This window comes from Eubalaena glacialis, chromosome 2 (assembly GCF_028564815.1).
Source record: "Eubalaena glacialis isolate mEubGla1 chromosome 2, mEubGla1.1.hap2.+ XY, whole genome shotgun sequence".
Taxonomy (NCBI): Eukaryota; Metazoa; Chordata; class Mammalia; order Artiodactyla; family Balaenidae; genus Eubalaena; species Eubalaena glacialis.
In genome coordinates, this window is record NC_083717.1 from 187,556,171 (window position 1) to 187,581,095 (window position 24,925).

Genomic DNA, 24,925 nt, shown 5'->3' on the forward strand with positions numbered 1-24,925 from the left:
GTTCATTATATCACTTCTCTACTTTGTATGCATTTGAAAATTTCTCTAATAAAGTTTTTTTTTTAGGTCATTTGTATTTCTTTTTCCATGAATTTGCCTCTCTGTGTCACTTTCCCATTTTTCTGCTGGGCTTCTGTCTTTTTTTTCTTATAATTTAAAGGATTCTTTAATATGTACTGAGAAAATTAGCCTTTTGTCATATGTCCTGTAGGTGTTTTTTATTTGTCTTTTGAATTTGTTTATGGTATTTTTTAACCTGTGGAGAATTTTTGTCGAATTTATCAGTTTTCTTTAGGCCTTATGTGTTTTATTTTGTGTGTTGCTTAGAAAACCCTTCTTGTTTCTGAGATTCTGCAAAGTTCTTTTATGTTTTCATGCAGAATTTTTTAATGTCTATAGTACTCTTCTGATTTACTTTGATTATTTGGTCATCCTAATTTCCTTTAGAGTATTTAGAAATAGTCTTCCTTTGAGCCTTGCTGCAAGAATATATAAGGAAAGATGTTGTTCAGTAGCTATCTTGCGGAGATTTAATACTGAACACCCGGAGAATTAACCACGAGCAATGTTTGGTAGTTAATTTTGCAACCCGCCCCTCCCCCCCCCGCCCCAAATAGGAGAACTAATGGGAAATCTGTCATTTACAAGATTGTCAAAGTGTGCTAAATGTTATAAAAAATATTAGCAATATAGTTCAAAATTTCTAATTTTAGAAAAATTCCTGTGATTGCTTTACATAAAGAAGTGTTCCGGGACTTCCCCGGTGGCGCAGTGGTTAAGAATCCGCCTGCCAGTGCAGGGGACACGGGTTTGAGCCCTGGTCCGGGAAGATCCCACATGCCGCGGAGCAATGAAGCCCGTGCGCCACAACTACTGAGCCTGCGCTCTAGAGCCTGCAGGCCACAACTACTGAGCCCGCGTGCCACAACTACTGAAGCCCGTGCGCCTAGAGCCCGTGCTCCGCAACAAGAGAAGCCACTGCAGTGAGAGGCCCATGCACTGCAACAAAGAGTAGCCCCCGCTCACCACAACTAGAGAAAGCCCGCACGCAGCAGCAAAGACCCAGCGCAGCCAAAAATAAATAATAAATAAATTTAATTAAAAAAAAAAATTCCTTTTATCTCTTTTTGTAGGGCTTATGGGTCAAGGAGCCAGGCACCCACCTCCCTTTGAGGTCAGCATCTTCAAGCTTGTTCTTCTCTTAGATTTGATGCCTTTGCCTGGGCAGAGCAGGAAGTTTTCTAAATATTACTGTAGTGTCTTCTTCATGGTTGGTTCGTGGAGACCTGTTAGGACTCCATGGATGGATCTTTTAATCACTGCATCAAAAGTCAGAAGAAGTGCACAGCAAAAACTTCATGAAATCGTTCCTTTTTGGGGGGAAGTGGTGGCAGTGAGGTATCTTGGGATTGTGTTTGAAATTGTACCATACTACGTGTTCTCAGTTAAAAATTAATTCTGCAGTTAGTCTTCCTCTTTTAGAACTTTTGGAAATCATTTAAAGGAAATAAAAGTTGAAGAAGTACATTTGATACTGTATTTTAAACATTTTATTCACTATACCAAAACTTTTTATAATCTAATGTTAATCATTTTTTTAATACAAGTTTAAAAAATCTGACTAGGAAGAAATTTTTTTCCTGTGAAGATATCTACTGTGTTTTTCCAAGTTAGAAGTTTGAGTCTTCACCTAGTTCTTTCCAGGTTAGGTGTGAAAACATGACTAGTGTGACAATTGCTTCTAAAGATTGTATCACAGTTTGAGTTTAGCTTAATGTTTTTCAGAAATAAATCTATGAATTGATGGGATCATTATCTCTGGAGGTTCACTTCTAAATTCTCATGGTTTGTTGTGTTACATTTGACTCTTATTTTGTTAGTGTTACTAAGGGTACCATACAGCTGTGAATGTTTTTCATACTTTTATTGATATGCCTGGTTCTCTGAGTGAAACCAGGGGACTGATTGGGTGTCCCTAACAGAACTCAGAGTTAACCTTCCTGTGTCTCAGTTGTTTGTGTTAAATGGTATTGGTAGTAACTCTACTTTTATTCCTGTGGTCATCCTTATAGTTCTATCTCAACTGTAGGATTTGTGGGGACAAAATGAAGTAAATATGTGAAGAAGGCCCTGTGTATTGTTGCAAAGTGGCTATATAAACTCAAGATTCTGTATTTTATTTTTCATATGATTTCTTAGCACTAATCCAATGCATTAATCAACTTCTGATTAGCTGGCTCATTTGTAAGAGGACCGTCCTTAGATGTATTGCTTTCAAATTGTTCACAATGTAATTTAGCAAAAGAGGTGATGAAGTTCTTTGTTGACTGATTATCTCCTATTTGCTTTTATTCTTTGACTTACTGTAGATTGGTAGGAAGCCATTTACACCAAAATATGTAATTACTTCTTTTTTTTTAAAATTTATTTATTTATTTTTGGCTGCATTGGGTCTTCGTTGCTGCGCGCAGGCTTTTCTCTAGTTGCGGCGAGCGGGGGCTACTGTACGTTGCGGTGCGCAGGCTTCTCATTGCAGTGGCTTCTCTTGTTGCAGTGCACGGGCTCTAGGCACGCGGGCTTCAGTAGTTGTGGCTCGCGGGCTCTAGAGCGCAGGCTCAGTAGTTGTGGCGCACGGACTTAGTTGCTCCGCGGCAAGTGGGATCTTCCCGGACTAGGGCTCGAACCCATGTCCCCTGCGTTGGCAGGTGGATTCTTAACCACTGTGCCACCAGGGAAGCCCTGTAATTACTTCTTATTTTCAAATAAGTTTGAAATATGAATAAATGTTTTTGGCCTGGGATATGATGGGATGGGAAAAGGGTGTTTTTTGGGGGGGCTCCTTCTGAATTGTTCATTCACTATTTTATATTTTTTACCCAACTTCTAAAATCCTCTAATACAATAGAGTTGTATGTAATAGAGCCCTTACATTGAAAATGAATGACTTAATGAAGAAAGGAAGATGTACCGGAATACAGTTGGCCTCTGTGTCTGTGGGTTCTGCATCCACAGGTTCAATCAACTGTGAATTCAGCTAACTGCAGATCAAAAATACTTGAGAAAAAATTTCCAGAAAATTCCAAAAAGCAAAACTTGTATTTGCCACGTGGACAGTTATTTACATAGCATTTACATTGTGTTAGGTATTATAAGTAATCTAGTTAGGATTTAAAGTGTATGGAAGGATGTGTGTAGAATATGTGCAAATACTCTGCCATTTTATGTAAGGGACTTGAGTGGATTTTGGTATCCAAGGGGGTCTAGGAACCAGTCCCCTGAGGATACTGAGGGATGACCGTATCTAGATCAGTGGTCCAGGCTGTGCATCACAACCCCCAGTGCAGGATTAAAATAGAAGATGCTGGGGCTCTTGTGGAGTAGGGCCTTTACTGTTTCGGCGTTCCACTGGTAACCGTGATGTATAGCCAGGATTGAGAGTTACTGCCTCTGACAATGGGTAGTTATGTAATCGAATTTATACTTTTGCTCTGAACTTCCAGGCACTCACTGAAAAAGGGGAAACAGGAGTTTCATAGCTCTTAATATCTTAAAAACTTGCATCACTGAAAGAGGCACTTTTTTCCCACCCTGAAACAAATAGAGTTGATGTGTACAACTGTTCACTGTCTTTAATAAATAGTTTTATCAGAGGATTCAGAAACATTCTTTACCTGGAGGGCTTTTTATTGACCCTTGTTTGAAGCTGATGGTATAATATTAAATCATAACTGTGTGATGGTGTTTTTGCATGAAGCTAAGTGCAGCTTCTTGAAGCCAAAGGTTGCGTTTTGTTTGTGTTTATATTTCCAGTCCCTAGCACAGTTTCCAGCACATATTCTGGAGGTGTTTTATAAATGCCTTTGGAATAAATGAGTTCAAATGTTTAATTTCCTGGTGAACTAAATTGCCATAAAGATAGAACTTAGAAAATCTAGAACATGAGATGATCAGCATGTTTCCTAGACCATCTGCCACTAATATTGATTGTTTCTACTTGGCGCTGTAGACTTGTTTTTCTGGGGGTGAGTAGCTTGTGTAAAGTTAAAAAACGTTTAAAAAACCTCTTACGTTCTTCTGTACTCCTCTCTTTAGCGGCTTAAAATCAGTTCAGTTTGTAAAAAATTGACATCCTTACTATTCAGTAAGGATGAATGCAGTCAGCGGTTATTCCAGTAGCAACACCATTGTAATAACTGGTAGCTGTTTCTGCCTTGCCCCCTTCCAGTCTGTTTGATGCATCAACCAGAGTGATCCTTTGAAAACCTGAGTCAGAGCATGCCACTTCTCTGCTCCAAACCTTCCCATGATTTCCCATCTCACTTAGATTCAAAGTCAGTGTCCTTACAGGGGCCTGCATGTTGGACGTGCTGGCCACACCTTGCCCTTTTATGTCTCTGACACCAGCTAGTGTTCTCCCCGGGCTCATTCTCTGCCAGATGCACCAGCCACCTTGCTGCTGCTAGGACAGGCTGGGCATGTCCTGGCCTTAGGCCTCTGCACTTGCTGCTGCCTCGTGTGGGGTGCTCTTCCTCTAGATCACTGCATGGCTGACTTCACTCACTTTATTTACACGTCTTTGCCTAAATGTCACTTTCTTGTGAGGCTTTACCAGATCATCTTTTCGGTTTCATCTCTGCCCCCCCACCCTTGTCCCTGCTTTATTATGTTTTTCCTTTAGCACTTATTACCATTGGACGTAGCTTATGTTTTAATTTTGAAAAAAATTATCTGTCTCTCCTAAACAAAGTATTAGCTCAACGAGGGCAGAGATTTTTGTCTGATTTGTTCACTGCTTTATTCCCATCTTCTAGACAGTTCCTGGCACAGAGTATGTGCTCAGTAAATATTCGTTGAGTAAATGAATTAATGAAGCAGACACTGTGAATTGTAATAATATAGAATTCTGTGGGATTGAGTATTATTTTTATTTTAAATTTAAAAGGAGGCATAGAATGGTAAAAGTTTTATATTTCTTGTCAAAAAGTTGCAACCATCTACTCTAGTAGCACTACCAAATAACTTAAAGTTAAAGGGAGAATAGGGCCTAGTCCTATCCTGTACTTTTGAGAAATGGAAGTTGATCCATTATAAAACCCATTCCTACCTTGAGGTGACTTTAGTGACAGTGGCACTTAAGATTTTGGTAATCGTGATATCAAGTTTAACCTTGAGATGAAATGGATTTTGAGGATGGAATAATACACGTTAGCCAGAAATATAAAAAAAAGTAAAAATTTTGGTGAGAAATTGGTCAGTGGGAGAATTCTTCTTGAGTGTTCAGAGTATAATTTTCATTTTGATTCATTTTGACTTCATTTTGATTGATTTGAAGGACTGTGAATTAAAATGCAAGTATAAACCCGTTCCAAATATTATGTTTACCCTTTTGCTGAAGTCAGAGTCCTTATGGTGGCTCCCGGGGCTCCACTTGATCTGTTGCTCCCGTGTTCCCTCTCTGACTTCTCCTCCTTCTTTCCCCTTGCTCAGTCCACACCAGTCACACTGGCATCCTTACTCTTCTCTGGTTGCGGGGCACGCTCCTAACTTAGGGTCTTTGCACCACTCATCCCTCTGCCTAGGATATCTGCCTCAGATACTCACGTGGCCTCCTTCCCATCTTTGCTCAGATCTCACCTCCTCAGTGGGGCTGACCGTGACCTCTCCGTTAATACTGCACGCTGCCCCCGGTCACCTTGCTCTCCCCGTCCTCTATCCCCTCCCCACAACCTGCTCTACTTTCTTCTTTTTTGAAACATAGCATCTACATTCTCTAAAATATTACCCATTCTCTAAAACTTACCCATTATGTTAGCTTTTATTATCTGTCTCTTTCTTCTAGAATATAAGTGTCAAAAGGTAGGACCTTTGTTTTGTTCCTTGAAGTATAGCTAGTGCCTAGAACAAGTGCTTGGCCTGTGGCAGATTATCAGTAAATGTTTGCTGAGTGAATGAATGAACAAATCATTACTCTTCTTCATAAGTTCACATAATTCACAGTTAACCTTTATTTACTGCTGTGAAAACAAGTAGATTTATGTAATTAGCATGTATAAGAACAATCTTTGAAATAATACCACTTGTATTTGTACCTCCATGTTATAACATGAGTCAGAATTTCCTTCCTTTTTAAGGCTGCATAATACTGTGTTGTACACGTGTACCACATTTTGTTTATCCATTTACCCGTGGGCAGACACCTAGGTTGCTTCCACATTTTGGTGGTTGTGAATAGTGCTGCTCTAAACATGGGTGTGCACATATCTCTTCGACACTATCAACTCTTTTCAGATCTGTTAGCTTAAAGGAATATTCCTATCAATCAATTATATTTTCTGTGTATGCCTCCATCTTAATTTTAAAGCTATTAATTTTATTTCCAGAGGTCTTAATTTTATTTAATGGCATGTTTTTCTTTTATGTAATTTATTCTTATAGAATGTGTATTTTGATGTATTTGGTGTAAGACCATGTACGATGGTCTGCATTTTTAGCATGATACAATCCTGGAAAACTATACATCAAAAAGTGGGACAAAATCCTTGAAAGAACGAGCTGTTACTCACTGTTGTGTCTCCCAAAATACCTAGACTGTGAGTGGCCGGAAACAGTAGAGTGAAAACCAGTGGAGTGTTGTATTGTGAAAGCAAAAGGAAGAGAATGTTTCAAGAACGAAAGAATTAACAACAGTGTTGAGCACTGCTGGGAAATGAGCGGAGCCAAGGAGATGATTTGTCGGGTCGTCGGCTTTAGTGCCCTGAGCAAGAGTAGTTTGGTGGACTTGTGAAGGGAGAGGCCAGATGGAGTGAGTTGTGGGGAGAGTGAGGAGAAAGGACACGTTCATAAGTACAGGTTTGGTACTGAAAGGGAGAAGAAAGTTAGGATGATAGTGGAGGGGGATTAAAAAACATTTTTTTTTTCCCCAGTGGGCAAGCCATGAGCATATTTAAAAGCTGATGGGAAGGATCTAGTTGAGGGAGATGTTGAATATTTGACAGAGGGGTTAATTAATAGTTTATGTCAGGACGTTGGGGGGGATGGGATGCAGGTGAAGAAGGAGCTGATGTTTGATGGAGGAGGAGGGCTTCCCTAAATTGTGATCACAGAAGGAGGATAGAATGGATGTAAAGTTAGGCCTGAAGTGGGTGCAGGTGGTTTGTAGGTTTGAGTCTTGGAAAGATAAAAGGAATTCCCACTTGAAGTTTGTGGCTTTTTCTCTAAACCAGCAGATGAGGTCATCTGTTGAGAGTTATGAGTTAGGAGGGGGAATTACAGTTTTGAGGAGAATAAATAGGGTTCAACATGGATTTCAGTTGCTGGGCTTTTAAAAGGAATGGCATTATATATTAAGGATAAAGTTAGATGTCAGGTACTTGAGGAAAAGAAACTTAACCTTTCTGCTGTATAATTTTACGCATTTATTGAAATCCTACCAAGTGCAGTGTATTGTAAGACAGCTCTCTTACCTAGTGAGCTCATAAACTTACAGGGAACATTTATCAAATGCAATAAGAGGTAAGAACAGTGCTGAAGCTTCAGAGGTCATATCTGACTGCAGAAGAGCTAGATCTTAACGTTTGGTAGTGTGTATATGTCCGTGCCACTCTCTCACTTTGTCCCAGCTTACCCTTCCCTCTCCCCGTATCCTCAAGTCCATTCTCTAGTAGGTCTGCATCTTTATTCCCGTCTTGCCCCTAGGTTCTTCATGAGCATTTTTTTTGGGAAGCAGCCGCATAGCACAGGGAGATCAGCTCGGTGCTTTGTGACCACCTAGAGGGGTGGGATAGGGAGGGTGGGAGGGAGGGAGATGCAAGAGGGAAGAGATATGCGGACATACGTATATGTATAACTGATTCACTTTGTTATAAAGCAGAAACTAACACCATTGTAAAGCAATTATACTCCAATAAAGATGTTTAAAAAAAAAAAAGAGCGGGCTTCCCTGGTGGCGCAGTGGTTGAGAATCTGCCTGCCAATGCAGGGGACACGGGTTCGAGCCCTGGTCTGGGAAGATCCCACATGCCGCGGAGCAACTAGGCCCGTGAGCCACAATTACTGAGCCTGCGCGTCTGGAGCCTGTGCTCCGCAACAAGAGAGGCCACGATAGTGAGAGGCCCGCGCACCGCGATGAAGAGTGGCCCCCGCTTGCCACAACTAGAGGAAGCCCTTGCACAGAAACGAAGACCCAACACAGCCATAAATAAATAAATAAAAACAAATACTTTAAAAAAAAAAAAAAAAAAAAAAAAGAGAAGAGCTAGATCTTTGCATATGGAAAAGATTTCACCAAGTGTACATAGGGGAGGGTGAGAAAGTGCTTTCTACTACAAAGAGTGCAGTTGAGAATATGCTGGTACCACGTTAATGGCATGGTGAAAATTATCCTTGAATCACTGTGTCTCTATACAGTTTTAAAACATCAGAGAAGCTTATGACTTTAAAGAAAATTTCATAAAAATATATGACCCCCTCAAAGGAACTTACGTGCATACCTGTTTTAGGGAAAATTTATGACTAGTCATCCAGTATGTGACAGGATTTATACAGCATTGTAATTTCCCAGTTTGGGTATGATTAATTCATAGAGCTCATTAAGTGTAAGTGGCATTATTTGATTCATTCAAGCTTTTTTCTCTCCTCAGCAGAAGATTAAAAAAAATATTCCAAACTTGAATCCAGGACTTGGAAAATGCCAGTTGTCTAAATACAGTACCATATTGTGATAAATATAGCTATTGGAATTTTAAGACTCTTTTCACAAAACTTTTAATATTCACAGCAGAACTTTTTTTGGAATGTTATCTGAAAAACAGAGGACCATTTTATTACCAGAGCTGACTATTAATTAGGGTATTGTTTCAGATATAAAAGTTGATCTGCCACTGAAATTCTATTTGAATATGTATAGTTCCAAGCTTGCTTTGTGTATTTAATAACTTCAGTACCATAATTACTCTGTTTACAATTAAATTTTGGTGAATATGCTAATATGGGATATACCAGCGAGTGATTTCAGTAAAGGGCAGTGTTGATTTGCATTTGCATGTGCTTTTCACTTGCATCTGAATTTCATTTAATATCGGTGGGAAAAGAAGTGGTCAGTTTATGTAATGGTCAGTGACGGTAAACTTTCTTTTCTTTGAAATCTCTCTGTTGGATTGGCCGTCATAACCTGCTTTGCTCCACGTGGGCAGAAATTATGCAGAAAGATTTAATTTGGTAGAGGTTTGTGCCCTCCATTTTATTCTGTAATAGAAACCTTGATGTAGGTATTGGTTTCATTATTAGGAGAAACCTATAATGTACTAAAGCAATTGTTTAATTCCAATGAGTATTTTAAGTTCTTTACTGAGGTAAATGTTTATGGTTATGTTATTTATTACAGTTTCTGAGCAAGGACTTCTGGTTTTAAATAATTCTCCTTTCTTCTTTTCAGAAATCCTCTGAAAAGGAACAAGGAGATTGAGACACATCGATTTCATATTCTCTGAAACTCGGAGACTTCTTTTACTCTGAACCAGAAAGTAAGAGGGGCTGCCATGTGCAGTGAAGGTCAGATAGGGTTGTGGGAGGATGCTGAAAGGTGGCCCTCTCAGGTCTGAGACCCATCTCAGACAAAACTGGCAGAGTAGGGTTCTCCAAAGGAAGTGGCCCACCCCGAGGGGCACAACCAGTGGCCTTTGTTGGGAAGAACAGGAATGGGTGTTGGCAGAAAAGGGCCCTAGGACACTTGATGGCATGATGAAATGTTCTGTTATCTTGATCAGGGTGGTTGGTGCTCAAGTGTGTATGCATGTGCAAACATTTGTCAACCTGTGTATACATTTGTGCAGGTTATCAATTTATTGCTTCTCAACTCCAAATACACTTTTTTTTGATCTGTTGGTGATACTTGAACTAGACCCTGTAAACATGTTTTCCTCTCCAACACAAGGTTAGGTTAGTCAGTAGAGGGTGAGGGAGACACTGCCAGGCAGAGTGGGGAAGGGGCTTCTCTTGCTGTTGTAGCGTGCTTTTTTCTTTTTTCTCTCTTAAGGTATGGATGCCAGCGTGCTTACTCTCTGTGACTTTTCTTTAGTACCCTGGTAGGCAGTATCTTGCTTCCACCAGGACCCCGGCGGGTGGATTCCTGTGGACCAGCTGGCACCCCAGAGAACTCTGCCACCCGGTGGGCTGTAGCCACAGCCTTTCCAGTGAAGAGTTCATTTCTGTGTTCTCTCCCTTAACCTTGTAGATAGTATCTGCTCCCTGCCTTTTCTATTCCTTGGAGTTCTCTTTTACCCCTTTTAATAGTCAACCACCTTTTAGAAATTAATAGTTTTTTATATTAAGTGTTCTTGTTTAAGTTACTTGTGCATTTTTTTTTTCTCCTGATTGGACCCTGTTATAACACTTAAGGTTTGTGTAATTTACTGTGTTAATTTTACATAAATGAAGAAATAGAATGAAATAAATCATAAGTGTATAACTTGATTAATTTTAATGATGTGAACATACAGTGTAGATATCACCCAGACTGGGGTATGGAACATGACCAGATCCCCAGAAACCTTCTTCTTCCAACTCATAGTCATTTCCTCCCCCCAGTGGTTTCTGCTATTTGACTGCTGTCGTCACAGATTAGTGCAATGGAATCATGAGTGTCTCGTCTTGTGTCTGGCTTCTTTTTTCAACATAGCATTGGGAGGTTCATCTATTTTATTATGTCCATTTTCCTGTTGATGGACATGGGGGTTTCCAGTGTTTCGCTATTTTGAGTAAAGCTGCTGTTATCCTTTTGGTGGACATGTTTTCATTTCTCTCAGGTATATACATAGAAGAGGAATTGTTGGGTCAGGTAGCAGCTACTGCAAAACAGATTTTCAGAATGGCTGAAACATTGGCCCATGTATGAGAACTCCATTTGCTCCACATCCTTACCAACACTCAGTATTGTCAGGCTTTCAGAGTTGAGATCTTCACAACTTTTAAGGAATAGGTAATTCAAATGCTGTTTAAACTCTTTATATTGTGGTAAGAGAAGAAAAACTTCAAAAGTGTTTTTATGAAGTGAGCATATTGATATCAAAACAAATAAATATGTTAGAAAAAAGAAAACGACAGACCAGTCTTACTTATGAATATCAATTTTATTCCTAAATAAAATATTAGTAAATAGAATCCAGCAGTATACACTAAGAATCATAACCTTAATCAGGTAGTATGTTTTTTTAAAGGGTGGTTATCACGTTAAATTGCCCTGCATAACTCTGTAGCGTTCCAGCTGCATTTGTTTAAGTCTTTTGTGTCTCTCTACATTTTAAAAGATGAGTTATTGACCAAATGCTTATTTATTAATCCACTGCCATTGCCACCCCCTTGCCTCCAGCAGAAGCCAGGCTCTGAGCACTGACACGGCTGTCGGTTGTCGGTTGTGTGTGGCCAGCCTAAGATTGTAGGGCTGGCAGAAGGGAGGCCTCCGCATCTTTTTTCCGCAAGAAGCCACTTGTGGAAAGGGAGGAAGGGAGTTTCATTTAGGGGCATTTTAAAGAAAATTTTGTGTTGTAGCGGCCCCTTTCTACCAGAGCAGCAGAGTATATTTCAGTGACTTCTTCACATTCATGTGGAGTAGATAGAAGTGTGAGGGGAGTTTTAACCCAAGCATAAAGTTAGTTTCAAATAGTAATTAGTAAACCAACATTCCATTCCATTCCAAAGAAAGGTAATCTAGGACCTACATTGTAACAGTTTATATGCGCTTTTTCTGTACTTAGTTTACTTGGGTTGGTTTGATATATTTAAGTTCCTCAAACACTTGTGGATCTCCCTAATGTGTATGGAAGGCTGACTAAATGGAAAAAAAAAAAACTGGATTCCGACCTCATATCTTATACCAATATAAGTGTAGACAGATAAAAAATTTACCAAGAAATTTTATGAAACCGTAAAATGACTAAAGGAAAACATGGAGATGTTTGAAAAATGAAATTTGACTGGGAGAGGTCTTTCTAAGGATGACATAAAACCCAAAAGCTAAAAATAAACAGTATTAAAAGATAAATAAATTGGAAAAAGTATTTGCAATGTCAAGAGCTAATTTCTTTAATATATATAGAATATATAAGAAGTGCCTATAAATAAAAAAGCAAAAGGCTACTAATAGTTCACAGGAAATGAAGTACGGATTTTACTTTGGAGACTTTCTTTTTTTTTTTGGATGTGTGTGATTGGACAAGCTCATGGAGTATGAAAAGATTTCCAATTTTGATCCGTTGGGGTTTGTTAATTATAGGAGCAGTAATTTTTTAATCTTTAAAAACCATAAAGTATTTCACAATACAGAAAATCTTATTAAGCAAATATAGACTGAATGAATTAGAAGGTACTTTTATAACCACCACCTATGTCAAGAGATATTACTGAACCCACCATGTGCCCCATCCTAATCACAACTTTCTTATGCTCCCCCAAAGTAAGTTCTAGCTTTTATGGCAATCGTTTTCTTTTCTTTATAGTTTTAACACTCAAATGTGCATCCCTAAACACTGTGGTTTAGATTTGCCAGATTTTGTTAGATATGTTGTTTTAAGTGTTTTTAAATCTAGTTTTCTTCTCCCTCATCTCTTCTTTTTCCCCCTTTATTTGTTGAAGAAATGGTGTTATACGCACTGTAGTGCTTCCCGCAGTTAGGAGTTTGCTGAATACATTCCTGTGTCACGGTTTATCGTGTTCTTCTGTTCCCTTCATATCCTGTGAATTGATAGGCTAAATCAGATTCAGGGTCCGTTTATTTTTTATTTCTTATTTCGCAGGATAACTTTATGGGTAGTGGCGTGTTTTTTTTATCAGGAGGCATATAATGTCTGGATATCTCATATTTTGATGTTAGTAGCTATCATTGCTCAATGTCTGGATCCATTAATGCATTAGGAGGTGGAATTAGCATTAAGCTAAAACCATTCTTACTCACGTATTAGCTGAAATTTTTCTATAAGGAGAAATTTCTCTTCATCTTCTATTTGGTCACCCAGTGGTACAATTCATGTAAGAAAGAAAGGACAGATGCTGGATTCTTTCCCTTTATTTACCAGTTTTCAAAATTGAGGGGTTTCCTGTTATCCTCTAGAGGTGATCACTTAAGTTTTCTTACTATTATGAACTCTTGGATTTACCCATTTTGTGTGTTTCAGTCCATTATGGTTATATTTATTGACTCAAATTGGCTCATCTTTGGTAGTGGGAACATCTTTCAAGTTGACTCCTTAGACATATTTGACATAACTCTAGTAGTTTTTGATAGCTTCCTTGACATCTAGAAATGACGAGGTGTTCCAGGTTTATCTTGTACATTTCCAGCTCCAGACCTGGAATCAGTCGTTTCTTCAAGGAACCTGGTTTCTTTTAACAGGAAATGGTATTTCAGGAATACCGTTTGGGTACTAGGGATGCACATTGCTACTGGGTTGTTTATTGTTTCTAAGCTTTTTTTTGTGAATGGGGCTAGGAAATACAAAGGTATGTGTGTGTATGTATATATATTCTTTCTGTAAAAGATAAAGTACCTTCTGAATTAAAGAAATACTTCCAAATATAATCCTACCTCTTCTTTCAGCTGCATCCTTTGTCTTCCATATTTGAATCCTGATTTTTAAGGACACAGTGATGATAGAATTAAAACATCACATAATTATTCATTTGCATTATTCCACATCTGTGACCACAATAGCTGTAGTTAACAAAACTAAGTATCACCACAATATGATTACTGGAAAGTTGATTTTTTTTTTTTGCATGTTTTCCCATTTTTTGCGATTGTATTATGTCCACATTGTCAGAACATATACCCATTATCTATTCTAGCCTCTCCTTTATAACCCTTGTTGAAACTCAGTTCTACGAATAAATATCTATTTACTGCTCACTGTCAGTTCTTATAGTGGCTTTTCTTTAGTCATTTTAGATATCTGAGGCTTGTTCTCTAGTAGATTCTTATTCCCTTTTCCCTTTTCCATGTTGATAACACTTTGAAGTCTTTAGATTTGAAATTTAACTGAGCATAGACTCTTTGGTTTAGGTTTTCTTTCCTTGAGTCTTAAATATGTTACTTCCTTTTTTTTTTCTGGCATAAAATGTTGCTGTCAAAGTGATGACAATATGATTTTACTTTCCTTACAAACTATCTTTTTTTGGCCTGCATGCACAAAGAATATTTTCTTTTACTATTAAGTTCAGTGATTTTACTAGACTAGGCTGTGTCTTAGTGTTGGTCATTCTGGGTTGATTAGTATGTGGTGTGATCTTTCACTTTGGGGTTTCACTTTTTTTTTTTTAAGTTCAGGAAAGTCTTCTTGAATTAAAGCATTTAAACTGTCTTAATAAGGAAGACAGTTCCTTCTTACAATAAGGAAATCATCAAATAGGAGATTACTCTGATGATTTGATAAAGCTGGATAAAATTTAGAAGGCATTCATTTTAGTATTTGGAAGTACTGTGTGTCTTAGTTATTTCTTTTACTCAATCTACTGTAGCTTTAAAAGTCACCTTTTTTGGTGTTTTGAGTCTGGGCTGTCATGGTTACAACTGAAATTCCATTCAGGAAAGTTTTATAATGATTACAAACATTAAGAGAATTAGTTGATATGAAGAAATAACGGACACATTCATTTTGAAGATTCTTTTGTTAACTTAGAGAAGATTTAGACAATGAAGATGCATCAGTATTCTGTAGGAAAAAGTTAAATTTAAAAATCCCCAATAAATTAATAAAGAGCATTTGCGTAAATGGAGTTTGTGTATGTGGAGTGATATGGGTGGATGTTTGCTAAAAAAATTTCCAATCTAATGTAGTATGTATGTATTTAGAATATCTAGGCTCAAAACCAAACTACTTATGTAAATTGTCGGATCTTAACAGACATCTTTCAGCTGAATAGCCATTTCAAATGTTGCTGACTACCTTACAACTCTTAACACCCTCTTTACTGTATCTCTAATACAGTTTTAGGGAACTATAGGATCCTAAAAACTATTTGTTTTAAATCTTTTTCAATTAATAGATTAATCTGAGAGTTTGAAATCACACACACCACACACACACACACACACACACACACACAGTCTGGTTCATGCTTTCTTTTCTTCAGTCTTAAGTGTGTTACTTCCTTTTTTTCTGGGCCACTGAGTTCATACCCTTGCCCAAGAATTTGGCCGTTACTCTACAGCTTGCTAGCCTTGCTGGCCACCATTCCTGACCCACCCTTCCTTCACTCAGTGAAGTAAGTTATGTCTAAGGGCACTTAAAGCCCAGAGAGAAGTGACTTGATCAAGATAACCCAAAACTGGCCTCACACCTACACTCGAATCTAGGTCTTTTCATTATAATCCTGTGCTCTTTTCGTGGTAAAACACTGCTCTCCATTAATGCTATGCTAAGCTTGTCTGTTAGTAAGTAAAGTAAATAGGAATTCATCTCCAAAAGGATAGTTGGTGAGAAGGGAAACATACAAATGCTGGATATCACCAGCTTTGCCTTTTCTGTGAACCCAAATGACTAAACAGCCGTAATTTCTCCTGGTCACTCCTTCATTATGGTGACTTTTGTAATTGTGGGTCATGTTGGTGAGGCTTTGGAGCCAGGGAATCCTCAGTGCAGATTTCTATTGTTCGGCCACTTAGTAGGTATATGACCTTGGACAGGTTGCTTAACTTTGCTGAGCCTTAATTTCGTCATCTGTAAAATGGGGATGATAATGTAATCTTCATGGAGTTGTGAGGATGGATGGAAGCCTATGTGTAAAGCATCTACTATCTTGCCATAAATACTCTTTCCCTTTCCTCTCATGTTAACTGTCTTGTGTTTTCAATATCTACTGTGTTCTTATCCCATCAACATTGACCTTTGTAAACTTCTCATTGCATTTGTATAGAGTGTGCATTCTAATTGGATGTACCTTTCCCCCCCAGCTTCATAGAGCAATTCTTTTGTTGTTGTTGCCAAATAGCATTTTAAGTCATAGATGATATTAGACCACTGGAACTTTAAATATTTTCTTGAAAGTAATTGCATGGATCATTTTATTTATTGCTTCCTCTCCTAAGTTAAGAGATAATCAAAAGGGTTGAGCACTTATAAATTAGAATTAACAGATGTCCTTTATTTAAGTTTTGGAGTAAGTAGGAATTTGAATAGCATCTTTGTTGCACAGAAGCTTTCCTTAGTGAAAAGGTTTTCAACACTTCTAGGATTATAATCTTGAATGTTGCTTTGTTTTGTATTATAGTGAAAATGCCTCGTGTAAAAGCAGCTCAAGCTGGAAGACAGGGCCCTGCAAAGAGACGTCTTGCAGAACATTTTGCAGCCGGGGAGATAATCACTGACATGAACAAAAAGGAATGGAAACTAGGATCACCCATTGGCCAAGGTGGCTTTGGTTGTATATATCTTGGTAAGTGTATGACTACTTCTAATTGTCAGTTCGAAGATGTATATGCTTTGTTATCAAAATATTGATAGTTTCTTAATTGCATACTTTTACAGGATGTTTCTAATAATCTGCAGTCAACATAATATTGTATAATTAGGCAAAAATGCATCTGTGACCTGGGAGTGGAGAAGACAGTTGATTTAATCACAGTAGAAACAGAGGATAAAATATCTGTAATATTGTCATTAGTGAGCATATGGCTTTAGATTTTTAAGATATTCTATATAATATTAATCTCCTTTGAGACCCAAAGAAAGCCATACCTTTCTTTCCCCACCTCCACCCAATTAGGATGTATTCCCTTTGTTTTGGTTTAATTTGGAGATTTTCAGATCTTTAATAGGTATGGATTTACCTTTTCTTTTTATACAACCCTAATAGTCATCATAGTGGAATTTAGGAGAATGACCTAGAAGTTGCATATTAGGCCTGAAATGTGCTATTTAATTAGCATACTTACCCTGAAATCTGAGGGGACCCATCGTGGAACCCTGGGATTCTGTAAGTTAACTAATTGGTTGATTTAAAAAATATTTTACGTGATTACTTCTAAAGCTGTCTGCTTCACCAGGAATATTAGTAGTGATACAGTGCATTTCATGACTGCTTTTGATGTTTCTTTCTAACTTTTCCGTTATATATTCTTACTCTACCTCTAATCTTGATTTAATTATTTGATTTCTGCCATGCGGTTTATAAAATTTTATTTTTAGCAGTGAAAGCTTTTTTATTTTCAAGCAACATCTTAACTCAGAATACTAATATTAATACTAGATTAGTGTCATGTGAAAACTTATTAGAACTGTACATTTTCGGGTCCCACCCCAGACCTACAAATCCCCACCTGTAGGAAATGTGATTGAACAAGCCCTCCAGGGGATTCAAATGCCTGGGAAAGTTTGAGAACCACTGACGTAGATGAAAGAGCAGCAGCTCTTACTCAAGAGGGGTCTGACTCAACCGGGACCAATGGGCTATAGTTGGTTAGCCGCAGTCTCTAGAGGTATGTTCATGAAACATAGTTTAAAAACCAGTGCTTTACTGTATTTTATAATCTCTCTAGGTTAGTTGCACCTGTCTTTGGGGAAATAGTTATTGATTCTTTAGTTTTGTTTGGAACCAAACCCATTCCAGTGAACTAGGCTATCTGACTTAAGCCGAAAGCCCTCATAAATCATGAAAGGTTAGGGCTATATTAGCCAGGTATATATTTTTGACCTTGTGATTTACAGATGGCAGATTATATAAGCTCTCCCTACCACAGAATGTGTGGACTTAGGACATCCTATATTAGGGATGAGAACTTGTCTTAAAGCAAGTAAATTCTTCATTTTGTATTAGTTAGTTTGCTTTTGTAACCTTTGGCAAATTTGCAACTTGCTTTGCATGTGTGCTAGCTGTTTTATTTGTGTTTGTATTTATCATCAGAAAGTGCCACCTAATAATATTTTTTAAATCTAATGGTTTGACAAATTTCTGTGACAAAACTTTGCTTTTTAAAAACTGGATCGATCAACCTGGAGAAGGGATTTGCTTTAATATTGCTGCCTCCACTTTATCTCTCTGTGCCCACTGACACCAAAACAGCCATATTCAAGATCATCAGCAATTTCTAATGATAATTTTCTGCTAAAAGGTTGCTTCTGAATTTTGTTTAGATATTTTCTGCAGCATTTGATACTGTTTATCTTTCTTTCACATAAAAATTGCTTCCATTGTCTTTCATGATAACATACTTTCACCTCTGTTTTTCTCCTGCCTCTCTGGATATGCTAAGTCATCTTTGTAAGTACTTCTGTGTTCTCCAGCTTTCCTTCCTTGGCTCACTTTTCCTTCTGTTTAGTCTCTCTGAGTGATCTCATCGAGTCTCTTGGCTTCTGTTACTGTCTCTTTACTGCTGATTTCCAGATCTTTTATCTGTAGCCAAGGACGTGATCCCCTGAGTCCAAGCCCATAGCCAGTGAGTGGCCTATAAGGAATATCTATTTGGATGACCCACAGGCATGTCTAAAATTTATATCATCTTCTTTCATCTCGTGATTCTCTTATGATCAGGAGAGGAGTATCTGAATGAATGACACCCCTCAAGCCAGACTGGGAAGGCATTCTCAAGTATTGCTTCACTCATATTCCTAGTACTTCATCTGGTCCTGTTGCTTTAACTGTCTGACTTCTCAGATCCGTTGATTTCTCTCTATCTTTGCTGATACTGCCTTAGTGCAGGTCATTTTCATGTCTTGTCTGGATTCTCACTATGGCTGTGAATTTTCTCTGCTCAGCTTTGCCCCCTTGCATCCTATTATTCACGCTGTGGCTTGAGTGATCTAGTCTATTTAAACTTCTTTAATGGCTCCCCAGTGCCCTTAGGATAAAGTATCAAACTTTGAGAATGGCATACCAGACCCTTCACGTAGTTTGGTCCCTATGTAACTTTTCTCTTCATCCCTTTTATTTCCTCAAAATCTGTTCTTTGACTATCATGCTGCCCTTTGCCTCTTGATCTTTGTGTGTGATTCTTCTTTTGCTTCATTTTTCCAAAGCTGAGCTTAGGGCAGGTGCTATCTGTGTATAATGCCCCTCTGTTAACCCTTTCGTAGTACTTTCCATGCTGCCCTGAAATTACTTTTCTTTCTTCCAGAATAAACATGTCCTCCTTGGCAGTGAGACAGTTCTTCTTCTTATTGTTTTCCTAGTGCCTGGCATATTTTGCAGTATGTGTTGTTTGAATGAATTATTGAACTTCCCTTTCCCCCCTTTCCTCATTCGAATTGTGCAGTATTATTGGGATGCTATCCTTATTTTAATATTTTGTGCACTAAATGCTGATTTTAAAAAATTTAACCTTACTTTATTATTAATTCAGTATCTAAGTGATGTGTTCCTTGGGGCTGTTCCTTAAGGAGCTCAGACTTATTCATTTGCCCATTTAGCCATTTTTATTACTTGGTGTTCCTTCTGTAGTCTGAAGTATTTTAGCTTCAGCCTTTTCACAATACTGCTGCTTCCCAGCTGATTGGTGGTTTCTTGGTTTCCTTTGCCTGTCCCTCTTCATCTCTTCAGCTTCTAATGTGAGAATGCCTTAGGGCTCAGTCCTAGGATTTCTTCTTTTCTCTGTCTGCACTCATTCCCTAGGGGCTCTTCCATTTTCATGGCTTTAAATGAATAGCATTTCTATCTTGATGACTCTCAAGTTTCTTTCTCCAACTTGGACCACTCTTCTGAACTCAAGACTTGTGTGGCAGCTGCCTATTTAACACCTGAACTTGGATGTTTAATAAGCATCTCAAACTTAAGACACCCCAAAGCACCAGCTCCTCCTGCAATTTTCTCTGTCTTAGTAAGTAGCAACTTTTTCTTTCCAGTTGCTCAGGCCAAAAACTTGGAGTCTTCCTTATCTCTTTTTTCCCCTCTTATCCTCTATAACTAATTCATGAGCACATCTTGTTGGCTCTTCTTTAAAAATACATCCACAATCTGACCACTTATCACCGCCTTGTCTGCTACCACTCCGGTTCAAGCCACCACCATTTCTCACCCCGAGTATTGTAGTAGCCTAACTGATCTCCCTGCTTCTGCCCTTGCCCTCCACCCTCCATTCTCCACAAAGCCGCCCGGAGAATTCTTTAGAAAATCAGAGTCTGAGCTTACCATTCCTCTCTCAAAACCTTCCAGTGGCTTGCCATCTCATGCATAGCAACAGCTTTAGGTCACCTATCAAGTTCATTGTATTTGTTCTCTGCTGCTTTTCTGATCTGACCCCTGTTACTTTCCACCTCACTTACTCTTCTCCAGCTACATCAGGACCTTTGTGCTGGTCTGCCTGGAGTGTTCTCCCAGGTATTTACGTGGCTTATTCCCTCACAGTCTTCAGACCACTGCTTCAATGACACCGTCAGTGAGGTTTCTCTTACTAACTTGCAACACTCTCTACCTTCCTTTCCTGCTTAATTTTTCCTCTCTAGCACTTACTGCAATCAAACATACTTTATATTTTAATTGTTGTCTGTGTCCTACCACTGAAATGTTAGTTTCATAAGCGTAGAGATTGTTTTTTCCTGTTCACTGCTAAATCCATTTCCTAGAAACTGGCATGTAGTAGGTATCTGGTAAAAAATATGTGTTTAATGAATATGGGCAACCTTATATTCCTAACTCAGCATTTCAGGGCAACTGTGCATCTTTATTTGCATGAAGTAAAATGATACCACATTAAAATTATTCTGGATGGCGGTTCAAAGTTCTCGTGCCAGTATCCTGAACTGTTGATCTTGATGAATTTTTTTCTCCCAAACAAGTGTTTTTTAGAGCTTTCGCTCCCTCTTTTCTTACCTTCCTAATGCTCCTTCTTAAAAGGATTCCCTAGTTTGTTAAATTTAAGAAATTGTATCAGTTATCATCCTTTTGGGAATTCACAGCATACATTAGCATATCAAAGGCCATGAGTACTTTTGAATTAAAGAAATCTTTAACTCAGTTTTTCATACTTAATTGATGATCATGTTGAAGATAGCAATTGTAAGATGCCTTCCAATTTCAGACATGTTAAATCATGAAAAAAAGTTTTAAAATTGATGAAATATACAGTAATGATGTCCTGAGACACATATTTGGGAACTGAAATTTATTCTATTAAGAGGTTATAGATACACAGATCTAAATATTAATAAAGGGTTAGTAACAGGCTATTTATAATAATGCTACTTCTTGTTCTGATATTACATATGTCACTTTTTCAAACAGCTGATATGAATTCTTCAAAATCGGTGGGCAGCGATGCACCCTGTGTTGTAAAAGTGGTAAGGAAATATTTCAGCTGATTGTTTTCTTTTCTGTTGATTTAGTTGTAGTATTTATTTTGTAAAACATTCTTTTTGATAACTAGAATTAATTAAACCATAAGGTACTACATTTTTAGTAATGTTTCATAAATATTAAATGAGACACAAAAGTAGCTTTATAGTTTTAAATAATTTGAGTTCAAAAATTCTCTCCCCTCTCGAGTTAGAGTGGCACTAGTATCTGTGGAAAAAATGAATGAAAGCCTGGAGGTTTGCAGATGTGGAATAAAAATATTCAGCTCATTCTTTTTATTTCAGCTATATTTACAACAGATGAGATGCTTTTTATATTTATATCCTGCAAGACTGTGCTACTTTAATGAAATTTTATTGTATTTTATCTTGCATTTGCTTCTGAACTTACCTTTGGTCAGTTTTTTCTTTTTATTTCCAATTATCTTTCCTCCCCTTTCATTTTAGTAAATGAAATTATTTATTTGTGGTCACTTTGAAACTTCTTTTTGCTATACTGACATTGAAATTAGTTTGTAACGAGTGAAGGTAGACAGTATCCTGTCTAACGTAGGCATACTCTGAATAGCCAGGTCAATTTATATATTGGTGCACTAAACGGCATTTTAACTACTATTTTTTTGTTAGTATGCAAGGTAGTATGCATCTTTTTGCTTGCCAACATTTGTAAGTCCCCTCTTTCAAAGTTCTTTAATACATGTGAAGAACATGTTTTTGTTAAATAGAAGAGGTAACAGGGTCTGTTATTTGGGCAAATGACCACGTAAGTCCCCTCACCCTGCTTTATTTTCCTGAAGGCTACAGATTTTCGAATTACAATCACCCCAAGGTCTTTTGGTTTGATTTGTTTTATTTTACTCTTTTTTTAAAAAAGAATATATTTGATCTCTTATGAGTTAATAACTCTTTTGGGCCTGAATTGTTTTAGTGATTGTTTTCACCAACTTTTTATTCAGGCTTAGTTTTTACAAGGAAATACATAAACACAATTTGAATACTTTTGACAAATGCATATACCTGTGTACCCCAACCCCTATTAAAATATAGAGCATTTCCATCATCCCCAAAATATTACTTTTGTCTTTTTCTGGTCAAACCCCTAATTTCCCACACTCTTGGAGGAAACCGTTTGTCTGAGGTTTTTTGTGTTTTTTTTGTTTTTATTTTTGTTTTTTTTTTTTGCTGTGGATTAGTTACTCCTGTTCTAGAGTGTCATATAAATGGTATTTATACAGAACATTACTGTTTTGTCTCTGATTACTTACATTCAACATAGTGTTTTGAAGGCTCATTTATATTGTTGGCGTTTCAATTGCTTGGTCAGTCCTACTGCTAAGTAATATTATATCATATCCATACTAGAGTTTGTTTTCTGTCTCCTGTTGATAGACATGTGGATTGCTTCCAGTTTTTGGCAGTTACGAATAGAGCTTCTAGAAACATTCTTGTACAAGTATTTTTATTTTTCTTGGATCAATACCTTATAAATTTATAAGAAGTACCAGACAGATTTCCAAAGTGGTTTTTACCATTTTACACAGCCACCAGTAACGTATGAGAGTTCTGGCTACTCCATGGCCCCCTTCAACACTTGGAGCTGTCGGGTGTGTTTGTTTTAGCCATGATATCAGGAGTACAGTAGTGTCTCATAGTTTTAGTTTATATTTACTTAATGACTGATTTTGAGCACTTTTTCATCGTGCTTATTGGCCATTCATATATTTTCCTTTGTGGAGTGCCTCTTCAGTCTTTTGTGGTCAACCCCACCCCCCCTTTTCTTTTAATAACTAGGTTGTTTTGCTTTTTATAATTTGGTAGTAAGAGAGTTGTTCTGGATACAAGTTCTTTCTTAGATATATATGTTGTAAATCTTTTCTCCCAGTTTGTAGTTTGCCTGTTTACTTTCTGAATACTTTTGCTACATCTACTGAGGTGGATCATAGGATGTCCTTCCTTTATTCTGTTAATGTGGCAGTTATATTGATTGATATCTGAGCGGTGAACTAACTTTGTATTCTTAACATACACTCCACTTAGTTATGATGTATTATGCTTTTTACCTAATGCTGGAATTGATTTGCTAATATTTTGTTAAGGATTTTTATTATTTGTTCATGAGGGATATTGGTCTTTAGTTTTTTTCTAATATTCTGAAGATTAAAACATTTCTCATCTCATTGTTTGGTGTTGGTGTCAGGGTTGTTGGTGCACTGGGTTTGGTCTCCCCTTCTGGCCACACAGCATCCTAAGTGTCCTGTCATGGGGCTCACTTTGCCTGTTTCCTGTCTTTAGAAGTCACAGTCCTATACTGCCTATTTTGTCTAATGTATGAGAATAGTAATTTCCTATATTTTGTCCAATTTTTGTATTTGTTTACAGTGGGAGGGCTAATTGGATGCCGGCTATTCCACATGCCTGTAGGTAGAAGTAATGCTGGTAACTTTAGTAGGGGGGTTTATTGGTTTGTTTCCCCTGCTATTTCACTTTTCTTCATGCCTTTTCATGAAGTAGTGAATAACATTCCTTTTGAAATATTTAGTTTGCTGCTATATCAGAGGAACAAAAGTTCTTACTATTAAATTGGGTCATTTGCATGGAATATTATCTGCATTTGTCTTTGATATGACAGATTAAAATATTAAAATCTATGGGTAAGATTAGTTTCTTTTTTAGGATCTTTAAATAGTGTCCATTGTGAGGAGAAAGCAAGTCCCCTTATGACTTCTCACCCTCATGAGGTTCAGAAAACGCAGTTCCCTCTGACCACGGGGCAGCTGCTTCCCCTGCACAGTCGTTTCTGTGTCGCGGAAGGAAAGTGTGCCCAAGCCGTGTCTCATAGGTGGGGCTGCTGTGTCACCATGTCTTTTTTCTTCTGTATAACCTGAGCTTCTTTAAATTGTGTTCTATTTTAGAATGACAATATTCTTCTTCATTATGAGTAATCCTAAGTGTTTTATTTGTTATTCAATGTATGTAGCTTTACTTCTACAATCTTTTTCACTTACAGAGTTATGAAAGAGAATGGGTAGAAACAAGTATTTCCTAACTGCTTAAGGTAGCAAATTACTTTACATTTCTAAGTTTAAAACCATTTGTTACCAACCCTAGTTCAGTACTCTGTGTCTCCCGTCTCCTAATTTAGTTCTGTTTCCATTAGCCTATATTACTCCTTCTCTTTGTAATTAGGACAGTGATAAATATTCAGTTGATTTCTCTTTTGCATTTAATATTTCAGTAACATTTTCAAAGTTGTGGTTTGTCTGTGATCCTGGAAGAATGCCATAAACAAAACAATGTTGACTTTTTCTTTCCTCTCTAAGGGACTGTTTAGTGACTGCTGTTTGCTTGTTTCTTCCCTAATACCTGTCTTTTCTGAACTCCTTTAAACCTCTGTAGCACTCATTCTATTTCCATTTATTTTACAATTTCACTTGCTAATATCCTTTCAGGCCACTACGTGTTTTAGTTTATGTGTTTATTTTATCTCCCTAACTGGATTTTAAGTTTTTGACGATAAGGACCTTGTTTTAAATTTTGTTTTCTTTATGCCACCCTTAAATGCCTTGAAAACTTCTTAGGCATAATTGCTTACCGCCTTGAAACTTACTGATGCCACCTGCTTCTGCCTCTTGTCTATGCCTTTTAGTGCAGGC

General features: G+C 37.6%; 1 protein-coding gene across 5 annotated transcripts in view; it reads left to right on the forward strand.

Moving 5' to 3' along the window:
• VRK1 (VRK serine/threonine kinase 1) overlaps positions 1-24,925 on the forward strand; it is a 93,179-nt gene that overhangs the window by 16,175 nt on the left and 52,079 nt on the right. For 4 of the 5 annotated variants that reach the window (XM_061182882.1, XM_061182878.1, XM_061182879.1 and 1 more), the window contains exons 2-4: positions 9,434-9,521; positions 16,258-16,422; positions 21,202-21,257. In XM_061182882.1, the coding sequence (XP_061038865.1) occupies position 9,521; positions 16,258-16,422; positions 21,202-21,257 (222 nt within the window). In that variant the 5' untranslated portion in view covers positions 9,434-9,520. The remainder of the gene's footprint in view (positions 1-9,433; positions 9,522-16,257; positions 16,423-21,201; positions 21,258-24,925) is intronic. The other variant, XM_061182880.1, reaches the window with a different exon arrangement.